This window comes from Rhinatrema bivittatum, chromosome 17 (genome assembly GCF_901001135.1).
Source record: "Rhinatrema bivittatum chromosome 17, aRhiBiv1.1, whole genome shotgun sequence".
In the NCBI taxonomy this organism is placed as follows: Eukaryota; Metazoa; Chordata; class Amphibia; order Gymnophiona; family Rhinatrematidae; genus Rhinatrema; species Rhinatrema bivittatum.
The window spans coordinates 41,174,008-41,187,132 of record NC_042631.1 but is presented as its reverse complement, the minus strand read 5'-3'; the positions used below and the strand labels follow the sequence as shown (position 1 = coordinate 41,187,132).

Genomic DNA, 13,125 nt, shown 5'->3' with positions numbered 1-13,125 from the left:
CCATTGAGTGCAGTGTGGTTGGTGCCGGCAGGATCAAGAGCGTGAGTGCCTTGAGCTGCTCTTCTTCGCTCTGAGGTTCCCGGGGGGGGGGGGCTAAAGGTTGTTTTTCCACGCGCGGTCAGCCTCATTCGGAGTGCTGCGCGGCTACCACAATTGGGGCCTAGTTTTTTCACGTGCTGCTTCTGCTGTTGGTGCAGCGTGGCGCTGTGCGAGCAGCTAGTGACCGCATGTATGGTCTGTCTCGCCCATGAGCAGGGCTCGGCGGTTCCCATTTATTGTGACCGCATGTTCAATGGTGCCCAAACCGCTTGTCACTGCCTGCAGGGTGTGTGGTGTATGGTCTGCACACCTCAATGCATGGCCCCTGTACTCAGGCTTTGCCTCAGGAGAAGAGGGGATGTCAGCAGGAGCAGCCATCGGGAAAAGGGCTCGGCAGTATTTGGGGCCTGCAGTGGTGGGCTCTGAAGACTCCTAGAATGCTGAGAGACCTGCGAGGGTTCACGGGCGGGGGCCACAGATCCCAGGGAGTCTGGGGAGTCTCCCACCCCCTCTTTTGCCAGTGAGGCAGTGCCCTGCGGATGGTCAGGAGGGGGGAGCAGAGTCCGATGAAAGCCTGCTGGATCAGGGGACTGAAGAATTGCAAGATTTTTCTCTGGAGTTTGTGCTCCTCATGCATAAGGTGAGGAAGGTCACAAGGGGGGAAAACCATTCCTGGAAGGAGCAGCAGCAACGTGCTTCCAAAAAGCCTAAGAGGCCGACTGGTGGCTCTGGAGACCTGTTGCGCCAGCTCAGTTGGGGGCCGTACACGTTTGGAAACCGATCATGATGAGTTGGGAGATTCTGAGGATTCCCAGGAGGATTCTCTGGCTCAGTGTGGAGCGGATCTGGAGGTGGCTGTGAATGCAAACCCGCATGCTCAAAAGGATGATCCAGATCTGGATGTTTTTCTGGTCTCTGAGGGAGATGATCCTCAAGTGCTTTGTTTAAAAAGGAGGAGTTGTGTCCCCTTATTCCCCAAGTTTTAGAAGAACTGAGGGTTAAGGTGGCTCAGGAGGAGTCCAATAATGAGGGCATGAATTCAGTCCTGGAAGGCTTGCGAGGTCTGCCTAGTGTCTTTCCTTTGCCGAAGAACATTCGGAAGTTGGTGAACAGAGAAACCGGCACACTAAAACAACCCTAAAACCCACCCCGACCCTTTAAAATAAATCCCCCACCCTCCTGAACCCCCCCAAAATGCCTTAAATTACCTGGGGTCCAGAGGAAGGGTCCCGGTGTGATCTTTTACTCTCGGACCTCCGTGCGTTGTAGAAATAGCGCCGGCGCCATTTTGTTTTTTTGTCCCCCGACGTCAGGAGCATAGGAGATCGCTCCCGGACCCCCAATGGACCCCCAGGGACTTTTGGCCAGTTTGGGGGGGCCTCCTGACCCCCACAAGACTTGCCAAAAGTCCAGCGGGGGTCCGGGAGCGATCTCCTACCGCGAATCGTTTTTCCGTACGGAAAATGGCGCCGGCCATACGGCCATTTTGGCGCCGGCCGTACGGCAATACGATTTGACTGCAGGAGGTTGTTCCGGACCCCCGCTGGACTTTTGGCAAATCTTGTGGGGGTCAGGAGGCCCCCCCAAGCTGGCCAAAAGTCCCTGGGGGTCCAGCGGGGGTCCGGAATGACCTCCTGCAGTCGAATCGTTTTTTCCGTACGGAAAAAACGATTCGCGGTAGGAGATCGCTCCCGGACCCCCGCCAGACTTTTGGCAAGTCTTGTGGGGGTCAGGAGGCCCCCCCAAGCTGGCCAAAAGTCCCTGGGGGTCCAGCAGGGGTCCGGGAGCGATCTCCTACGCTCCTGACGTCGGGGGGACAAAAAAACAAAATGGCGCCGGCTCTACCTTTGACCTGTCATATGACAGGTCAAAGGTAGCGCCGGCGCCATTTCTACAACGCACGGAGGTCCGAGAGTAAAAGATCACACCGGGACCCTTCCTCTGGACCCCAGGTAATTTAAGGCATTTGGGGGGGGGGTTCGGGAGGGTGGGGGATTTATTTTAAAGGGTCGGGGTGGGTTTTAGGGTTGTTTTAGTGTGCCGGTTTTCCCGCCCTCCCCCTTCCCCTCCCCCTTCCCCCGATTTACGATTTTTTGACGATAAATCGGGGGAATTGTTATTGTATCGCGACTCTAACGATTTTTGACGATTTAAAATATATCGGACGATATTTTAAATCGTCAAAAAACGATTCACATCCCTAGTAGACAGTAGCCACAGATGACCGGAATTGGGAGGTAAAGGCAGCATTGGTTCTCTCTCAATCCTACTTTCCATGCTGGAGTCCTCTCTAGCAGTCTGCAGTAATAAGCATATGGTTCCAACATATCTTCACTGATAACTGATTTTAAATTGAAGTAAATGACGAAAGTACAAAGCCTTATTCAATTCAGTACATTACATAATCCTTTTCCAATAATTCTGTAACACGTAAAAGAAGATATTATCTGAGCTTTCTTTCCATATTCCATCTCAGTTTCGGGGGCAATTATGGAGTTTCCTCCCAAAATGGTGGATATCATACCTGGATTGGTCTAGTTGATATAATTCAAAGTCCCAATTCTCAAACTTTAGTTTTGTCTTGCTTAGTCTTCTTACTGTTTCTCCAGTCTCCTCAATTCCGGCACCTGGATGACATTTCCTATCTCCTCTCCAAACTATCTTGATGATATATCAAGTGGGTAACAGCAGATGGGTGCCAGTGGTTTCCTTCCTTTCCCCCTTCCTCTTAAGGGACATGGCAGGTTGTCCAAGACTCTTTGAACCTCATGTAGTTCTTAGTGTCTAAATTCCTCTGACAAGGGGAATTTAGGTGACAACAACAATTAACAAAAAATTAATCTCCAGAAATCCAAAACCAAAAGAAGAAAGAGTGGTAGAACGTTCTTCAAAAGAACTTTACAAAAATAAGCAACACAAATTCTTACTCTAAAAGGGAGGAAGAACATATTTTCTATTCTTTCTAAATCCAAGTCCTAATCCATAGGTGTCCAAAGGTCTTCTTTCTCAAAAAAGAAAAGGAAAAAGAACAGAATGAAACACACCATCAAACTGCCTCCTGAAAAGTTGAACGGAAATCCACACCATTTCTAGATGTTTCCCCCTTTTATAGGAACAGGAACAATCCAACTCATATAGGAGAGCTGGAAACGTCTTGGAATACTTTTCCTCTTTCTAAGTTGATGATACAGACTCAGTAGAGCTCTACTTATTTATCCAAGGAATTTAGCTTTCTGTGGGCAAGTAGAATGAAGGAATAACCTAGTTGTTGCTATGATCTGGGGAGGCCAGGCTTCAAGTCCCACTACCACTCTTTGTGACATTGGGCAAGCCACTTTGCCCTCCATTGCTTCAGATACAAGCTTAGGCCCTAGATTTTCTAAGCACAATATGGCTACAATGTATGTTAAACAGCGTTTAATGCATGATAAATGCTGTATATCACACAATATAGCCATATAATGGTGATATTGCACAATCTTTTGACCTAAAATCTGCCCCTATTAGAATGAGCTGCTTTGCGTGGCATTTGCATACATGAATTTTGTATATCCATGCCAAGCAGACTATGTATATATAATCCTATGCTAATAAAATAACGCAGCTGATTTAGAAAAATGTCACCCCTTTTATTTTAACACATTTCAGGGAGGTGTAGATAAACCATCACAGGGACATTGGGATGCCAATGTGCTTCCCAATGCCCCCATCTTGTTAATTAAAGGACTACTAGGACCAAATCTACACCCCCTTATGAAGACCCCTGTGATTCCCTCACCACCTTTTGAGGTAGCGGGGACCTCTAAAATGTGAAAAAAATATTTGCAATCTTCACATGGTGACACCCCACTCCCTGGTGTTTATACTCTCCTTGATCAATAATATAGCCCCTTGGTTCAGCACACTTCCCTCAACCCCTTAGAATAACCCCCTGAAACATATACTCCCCAGCTCCTCATCCCCATTGCCATAATTTAAAATCCCTGGTCTCTGGTGGCCACTCCCCCTCTCCTCCCCCCAAAAGTAAGGCCCTGAAGGTCTTAGGTGGGCATCCAGATCCCCACCCCCAACCCTCCCATACCTCTAAAGATTGTCAACTCAGTGGGGTCTGGAGTGCCTCCCTGTTCTGGGCCCGGTCAACACCATTTTTCAAAATGGCACCGACCGGTCAGTTCCCCTATCATCTGGTAGAGGAACTAGTCATTTCCTCTATCATATGATAGGGGACCTGAGAAGTTTTGCCATTTTGAAAAATGGTGTCGATCAGGCCCAGAGTGGGGGATGCTCCAGGCATTCACTGAACCCAATGACAACTTTTAGAGATATGCAGAGTTGGGGAGTAGGGATGGGGGTCTGGCTGCTACCCAAGATCCCAAAGTATTACGTTTGGGTAGGGCAGTGACCACTAGAGACCAGGGATTTTAAATTAAGGAAATTGGGGAGGGAATCGGGCTGTATATATTAGGGGATATTCCGAGGGGTGGGGGATTTGGTGGGGCTATTTTATTGGTCAAAAGGAGGGTAAACTCTAGGCGGTGAATATAGCTATTTTTTATTTGTGCATTTTGGGGTCCCATCCCCTCTAAGATGACATTTGGGTCACGGGGATCTACATAGAACCCTGGGGGGAGGGTTTCCAATATTTTAGGGGGAGTTTCTTTTAGGACCTTGGGCCCTTTAAAACGATGGCATCCCTGTCTGAGGTGGGACACCATCACATGTTGAGTCCTGTTGCTCAGTGTGCTTTTTTATTGCACACACAGCACAAATTCTGAAATATTTTGTCAGGGAGAGGCAAACTATTGAGGGATACTCCCTTCCTGATAAATTGCATCTCGCGCGATGAAATATCATGGCCACTGTTGGAAACAGGATGCTGGGCTTGATGGACCCTTGGTCTGACCCAGTATGGCATGTTCTTATGTTATGTTCTGGGAACTAAAGAAGCAGAGTAGAGCTGGCCTTGTAAATCAGTTCAGGCTCCCCTGCAGAAATGGAGTAGAGCCACGCTATCATTTTTGGTTTCCAAAGCCCCAAAAGAAGCAAAGCAGAATGTGATGGCTTGATAACTGACCCCCTTAGATTGAAAGCCCTCTGGGGACAGGCAAATACTTATAATACCTGAATGTAATAAGCCCTTTGAAGTGACTAAAAGGCAGAACATAAATAAAATAAAAAAGTAGTCTATGTCTGAATTGTACAATTAAAGAAGTCTCACAGTAATCTAGTATTCCTTCCAATTTTATTCTTTTAAAACAGTATTTCAAAATGATCTCATTCATTATTTTACTCTGCAAATGTTGGAGTCGCTATTCCTAAATGTAATACTGAGTGTCAATTTTACCTGCCAAAACAAGGATCTGTATTTCATTAAAATAAAAATAATACCCCATGAAAACCTATGCAATTTTGGTTTTTTTTGTAGATGTTAGACTGAGTGCTCTGCAGTTTGGGAACTTGCAAAAGCTGGATGGGCCCACAGAAGAGTGTGAGGATCCTACACCTGCTCCTCAGGAAAACTGTGCGGATTATGTAAGCAGATTTGTTCCTTAATCTCCTTGGTGTTGATTATATGAATATCACAAATGTTCATCTATTCAGGTTTGTAACACTGTCAGCGGTCTTGGGCTGGCCAGAGAACATACTCAGGCTGGCTCTTCTATCATAAACTTCAATGACAAGAAAACAAAACAGTTCACATAATAATGACAGCAATATAACTTCCCTGGGGCTCTTCATGTTCTCCCTAGGCGTAGCTTCTTATCCCCTTCTAAGAAGAATGCCCTTTCTGACTGTGGCTTAAGGTGGACCAGGCTAAATGCCTAATCTCAGGCTTTTAAGAAGGATCTAACATTCAATCCTTCACATAGCCTTCCCCTTAGCTTGACTCTGACAGGTTGAGCATCTGCCATTACCTGGGTTAACTCTCAGGAAAATTCATTAATCTTCCTATATTTTTTTCCTATCCTAAACTTGGACCGACCATTTCTCTTTGCTATGGAAGATAGGATTGGTATGGAGTCCTTTAGGGCAAAGGGAACTTTATGTCACCTGTCTGTATATGCCTTCAGTCCAACTTTGACTGCAGTTTGCTTACGTTTTCTAGGATTACCCTCAGACACCCTTTTTGGGGAATCAGCTAATTGCTTTTGAGACACCCCTGGTGCCCTCTGATAACATGTCACCATGCAAAGTTAAAACATATAGTACCTAACAGTCTTTAGACACTGAGACCTCTTGGGTTTTTTTCTCAAATTCTGCCTCCATGATCAGGATGTTTTGGTCTCTGTGTGGTATACTTTTGCAATGTCCCATGGAGATGCTTCCGGAGGAGACGTTTTTATGCAGTCTGGGCTGGCCCGGCTGCCTGAGAGTTGGCCCCATAGAGTCTCATCCCAGAACCACAAGGTATGAAAGCTCAAAAAGTATACCCATTTGTTCATAGGCTTGCCCCACCAAGATCATCAGTAAAACCTTTGCCAGTCACCATGTATGCAGGTGACTGTTGTTTTCTTCCTGTATTCGATATAGCCTCTCTGGGCTAGGTCTTTATGGATGTGAGTCTTTCTGCATCCTGAATCCACTAGGGCTTAGGGGTAGAAACCTCATTCAGCTCCACTAAGATCACAAAGTCTGAAAGTCCCCCACGTGGACCATTCACCAAATTACTCCTTTGCAAAAGTACAAGCCCACTCTTTATTCTCAGGTTGGGAGAACTACTTGACAACCTACTCTCTCACTCCACAATGGGAGCATGCCTGCATGACTCGAGTCACTTTGATTTCAACAGTTCCTAAAAAGGGTTCATTATTCTCTTCCTTCATTTGATTGCCCTCCCCCATGTGGAGCTTTGCTAACTTGCACTCCCATTTGAAATACTCAAACCATGTGCAATCCTTGACAGCATGGTCTTATGCCATGTAGTAGGAGCTTGCCCATGGGGCTTGCTCTACTTTAATGCTACAACTTCTTACAAAGGGTTCTTCAATTTCTTTTTTGTCATGGGCAAAGGGTTCTTCATAAGGACAAAAGAAATTGCCATATTGGGTCAGACTAAGGGTCTGTCAAGCCCAGCATTCTGTTTCCAACAGTGGCCAATCCAGGCTACAAGTACCTGACAAGTACCCAAACACTAATTAGATCCTATGCTACTGATGCAATTAATAGCAGTGGCTATTCCCTAAGTCAACTTGATTAATAGCAGTTAATGGATCTCTCCTCCAAGAACTTATCCAAACCTTTTTTGAACCCAGCTACACTAACTGCAATAACTACATCCTCTGGCAACAAATTCCAGAGCTTTATTGTGCATTGAGTGAAAAATAATTTTCTCAGATTAGTTTTAAATGTGCTACTTGCTAATTTCATGGAGTGCCCCCTAGTCCTTCTATTATCCGAAAGAGTAAATAACCAATTCATATCTACCTAATCTAGACCTCTCATGATCTTAAAGACCTCCATCATATCCCACCTCAGCCATCTCTTGTCCAGGCTGAACAGCTCTAACCTCCTTAGCCTTTCTTCATAAGGGAGCTGTTCCATCCCCTTTATCATTTTGGTTGCCCTTCTCTGTACCTTCTCCAGTGCAACTATATCTTTTTTGAGATGCAGTGACCAGAATTGTACACAGTACTCAAGGTGTGGTCTCACCATGGAGCAATAAAGAGGCTTTATGATATTCTCTGTTTTATTCACCATACCCTTCCTAATAATTCTTAATATTCTGTTTGCTTGTTTGACTGCTGCAGCACACTGAGCCGATGATTTCAATGTGTTATCCACTATGACGCCTAGATCTTTTTCCTGGGTGGTAACTGCTAATATGGAACCTAACATCGTGTAACTACAGCATAGGTTATTTTTCTCTATTCGCATGACTTTGTAATTTTCCACATTAAATTTCATCTGTCATTTGGAAGCCCAATCTTCCAGTCTCACAAGGTCCTCCTGCAATTCATCACAATCCACTTGAGATTTAACTACTCTGCATAATTTTGTGTCATCTGCAAATTTGATCATCTCACTCGTCATACCCCTTTCCATATCATTTATAAATATATTAAAAAGCACCAGTCCAAGTACAGATTCATGAAGTACTCCACTGTTTACCTTTTTCCACTGTGAAAAATGAACATTTAATCCTACTTTCTGTTTTCTGTCTTTTAACCAACTTGCAATCCACAAAAGGACATCGCTTCCTATCCCATCACGTTTTAGTTTTCTTAGAAGCCTCTCATGCAGGACTTTGTCAAACAACTGAAAATCCAAATACACCACATCTACCAGTTCACCTTTGTCCACTTGTTTATTCACCCCTTCAAAAAAAATGTAGATTTATGAGGCAAGGCTTCTCTTGGGTAAATCCATGTTGGCTGTGTCCCATCAAACTATGCCTATCTAAATGTATTGTGATTTTATTCTTTATAACAATTTCCACGATTTTTCCCAGCACTGAAGTGAGGCTCACCGGTCTATAGTTTCCCGGATCACCCCTGGATTCCTTTTTAAACATAGGGGGTTATATCAGCCATCTTCCAGTCTTTAGGTACATCGGATGATTTTAATGATAGGTTACAAATTTTTACTAATAATTCTGAATTTCATTTTTTAGTTCTTTCAGAACTCTGGGGTGTATACCATCTGGTCCAGGTGATTTACTACTCTTCAGTTTGTCAGTCAAGCCTACCACATCTTCCAGGTTCACCATGAATTGGTTCAGTTGATCTGAATCATCACCCATGAAAACCTTCTCCGGAATGGGTATCTCTCCAAAATCCTCTTCAGAGGACTGAAGCAAAGAAATTGTTTAATCTTTCTGTGATGGCCTTATCTTCTCTAAGTGCCCCTTTAACCCCTTGATCATCCAATGGTCCAACTGACTCCCTTGCAGGCTTTCTGCTTTCCATATATTTTAAAAAGTTTTTATTGTGAGTTTTTGCTTCTATGGCCAACTTCTTTTCAAATTTTCTCTTACATTTAACTTGCCAATGCTTATGCTTTATCCTATTTTCTTCTGAAGGATCCTTCTTCCAATTTTTGAATGAAGATCTTTTAGCTAAAATAGCCTCTTTCACCTCACCTTTTAATCATGCCAGTAATCATTTTGCTTTCCTTCCACCTTTTTTATGCATGGAATACATCTGGATTGTCTTCTAGGATGGTATTTTTTTAACAATTTCCATGTCTGTTGCACACTTTTTACCTTTGTAGCTGCATCTCATTTTATCAAAGTTTCGCTTTTGAAAGTTTAGTGATAGAGCCATGGACTTATATACTGTCCCCCTTCCAGTCATTAATTCAAATTTGATTATATTATGATCGCAATTGACAAGTGGCCCCACCACCGTTACCTCTCTCACCAAATCCTGTGCTCCACTGAGAATTAGATCTAAAATTGCTCCCTCTCTCATCAGTTCCTAAACCAATTGCTCCATAAAATTGTCTTTTATTCCATCCAGGAACTTTAGGTCTCTAGCATGCCCTGATGTTTCATTTACCCAGTCAGTTTTGGGATAATTGAAATCTCCCATTATTACTACACTACCAGTTTGGTTAGCTTCCCTAATTTCTCTTAGCTGTTCACTATCCACCTCACCAATTTGACCAGGTGGACGGTAGTAAACTCCTATTACTATTCTCCTCCCCAACAGACAAGGGATTTCTACCCATAAAGATTCAATTGTACATTTAGTTTCATGCAGGATCCTTATCCTGTTGGACTCTATGCCATCCCAGATATAAAGCGCCACCCTGCCATCAAGATGCTCCTCTCTGTCATTGCAATATAATTTGTACCCCAGTATAGCACTATTCCATTGATTATCCTCCTTCCACCATGTCTCTGAGATGCCAATTAAGTCTGTCATCATTCACTGCTATACGCTCTGGGGCAGATTTTCAAAGCCTTATGCGTGCCGGGTCTATTTTATAAAGGCCAGCGATGTGCGTAAAGCCTCGAGACACGTCTAAGCCCCAGGCCTTTGAAAAAGGGGCAGGGAGGGGCCAGGGCGGTCCGGGGGCAGGGTAGGCCAGAGGCCTCTGTCACAGCGGCCATTTCCCGGAGGCAGGCGCAAGCGGTAATGAAATGGGGGAGGGGGTTAGAATAGGGCTAGGGGATGGGCAGGTTAGGGAAAGGGGTAGGAAGGATAGAGTAGGGGGAAGGGAAGTCCCTCATAGGCCATTTCTAGCATGCACATGCATGTTATAAAATCAGGTGTCCATGTGTGCGCACCGGGTAGCATGCGCTCATGGACGCCCACGTATATCTTTTAAAATTTACCCCTCTAATTCTCCCATCTTACTTCTTAGACTTCTGGCATTAGATTAGAAACATTTCAAAGTTTACATTCTGCTTTTTAGTTGACAGGGATAAATTGGAATTTTTTAGCTCAGGTGAGTTTTTAATTATAAGCACTTGGGCTACTTTTATTATTAGTGGAACTTCTCTGTTGGGATGCCCATTATCAGTTAATACATGCTCACACACCAAAAATGCCGTCCAGTGGCCAAATTCAGGGCGATATAGTATAGTGCGCTCCGACGGAGCGCACTGTTAACCGGCCCTTGGACGCACGTTTTCCCTTACTCCTTATTCAGTAAGGGGTGGAAAACACGCGTCCAACTCGCGGCACCTAATAGCGTTCGTCCGCTCTCCCGCGGACTTTACTGAATCAGCCCGATTATTATTACTATAAGCAGCAAACATTTAAACATAGTCTCCCAAGAACTAGATACCTTAAAAATTCCTGGGGTTTTCCCCTACCCAGAGACTTCTGTATGCCCACTAGGCTCCCATAAGAATACAACCATAATTTGGGGGTCTCCCTACTTAATGAAAGAGACAACTTGAGAATTCAACTTTCCTGGTAGCATTTGTGTATTATAAAAAACGTTGTATCCACACAGAAAACCCTTTCAGTATTTTATATTTTATAATTAATAACTTGGCCCTTCATCCCACCCCGTGGATACCAAGCTTTACTTTTGCTTTGTATTTTCACCGCTCAGCGTCACCTTTAATCATTGGTCCTTTCAAAAAATATTTTATATGTAAAGAGTCTTTTTTGGAATTTTTCTTAAAAGAAAAGGCATACAACGTTTTTTATAATACAGTTATCTTTATTGATCAAGGGACAATTTTGTATATATTATTAGCATTTGTGTATTAACACAGATTTTGTACTTTATTTTAATAGGAAAAAATCTGTAAGACTGTGTTGACTAGTACAGCATTTCAGAGCTGTAATGCTCGGGTTGGCCTTTCGCCCTATGTTGAGGCTTGTATTCAGGATTTATGTCAATGTAATACTACTGGTAACACTCTCTGCATGTGCAACACCATCGCTGAATACTCCCGTCAATGTGTTCAAGCTGGTGAAACCTCTTTGACCTGGAGAACATCAGATTTTTGCCGTAAGTATCTTATGATGAATGCATGGATTTAAACATTCCATGTGACCACAACTGAGGTCCAGTTCTGAGAAAGAGGTTTATAATCAAAGGCTTTTCTCTCAGTCTCCACTTTTATTTCCAGGAGACTTTAGAATGAACATATTGAACATGACATATTGTCCTGTCTACTTGAGCACTGCCTATGTGATATCAGTCTAACTTATAGTGTTTCTACCATAATTATGAGCATTGTCTCATTTTTTCATATTTTTAGCAAAACATTGTACATCCAAAATGCAGTACAAGGAATGCGGTTCACCCTGTGCAAATACTTGCTCCAATTCTGAACGAGCTCAGGCTTGTGAGGATCACTGCATGAGTGGCTGCTTCTGTCCACCAGGTAAGCACAACCTGTTGTCACAGTTTCACCTGCCGTGCAGCCTCATCTTGCCCTGATCCAGCTGTGACACTTCCCCACCAGCAGATGCCTCCAGTGAAAACTGTCCCAAGCTAATTGAGCCACCTCCTCACTGACCACCTGACTCAGCCTGTGGTGCAGCTTCCTCTCCACCAGGGGTCCTCAGCAGCTTCATCTCCTGCTTTACCAAGCTCTGCCTTGCTGCTTGTAACACACCCAAGCTCCAGCCCCATATAACCCTACCTTATCAGAATCTAGATGCCGTTTCATGGAGTCACTCTTAGCTCTCTGACCTTTTTTGTTCCTTGCTTCTTGCCTTGCTGCCTATCTAGACCTTACCTTGCCTTGTGACCTCTAGGCCATCTGTTACCTTGCACCCTGCTCTATGGCCTATCTAGACTTTACCTTACTTTTAGCCAGTGGGCCTTCTGTTACCTTGCACCCTGCTCTGTGGCCTATCTAGGCATTACCTTGCCTTGTGGCCTTGGGACTGCTATTACAGTAGACCTTGTTCTATGGCCTACTCAGGCCTCTCATTGCTTAGTGGCCTATGGGCTTTTTGTGTCACTGCCTTTGGGTCTCAGTGTTCTGTGTTGTCTGTTCCTACCCTTTTCTGCCTTGTCTAAGTCCTGTTCTTGTCGTGTCCTGCCCTGCCCAGTCTTTAGTATCCTTTCCCTGCTTTGACTTGCCCAAGCCTTTGTATACAGCCCAGTCCCCACTCTGTGTACTAGCCTGTCCCAGTACCCAGTCCTTAGCCCTGCCTGTTCCAGTATCCTGTTCTCACCTCCTTGTTTGCTCCAATCTCCAGCCCTCGGCTCCTTGCTGTACCTACACCCAGACCTCTGCTTCCAGTCTGTCTCTGCCACGACATCCAGCCTGTGTCTGTCCTGCCTTGACAAGCTTAACCAGCCTGTCTAATTAAATCCTACTGGCTCCCAGAACCCAAGGGCTCAACCCTCATGGGAAGGGGCTGACTAGGCAGAAGACAAACCCAGGTCCTTCCCTACTCCTGAGAGGGTGTTTCTAGACCCTAGCTCTCATGACACCTATTCTCCCAGTTTTAACCCCTTTTTTATCACTCACCTTATTCGCGCATTCTGTAGAATCTTAATTCAATATAGAGAGTGACTTAGTTTCATCTTCTGGGTTTAATGTTATCTCCTAAAATTTTGGAACCATTTCATAATAATTGACATATTATCCTGTTAAACAAGATTACTCCTGAGTTACATAATGCAATTGGAGACAATGAAATACCAAACAAGTGATTAAAGGTA

General features: G+C 44.4%; 1 protein-coding gene across 1 annotated transcript in view; it reads left to right on the top strand.

Annotated features, from left to right (window-relative positions):
* LOC115079488 (mucin-5AC-like) overlaps positions 1-13,125 on the top strand; it is a 180,235-nt gene that overhangs the window by 37,015 nt on the left and 130,095 nt on the right. Inside the window, exons 7-9 of the mRNA XM_029583112.1 lie at positions 5,465-5,571; positions 11,235-11,451; positions 11,705-11,830. Of these exons, the coding sequence (XP_029438972.1) occupies positions 5,465-5,571; positions 11,235-11,451; positions 11,705-11,830 (450 nt within the window). The remainder of the gene's footprint in view (positions 1-5,464; positions 5,572-11,234; positions 11,452-11,704; positions 11,831-13,125) is intronic.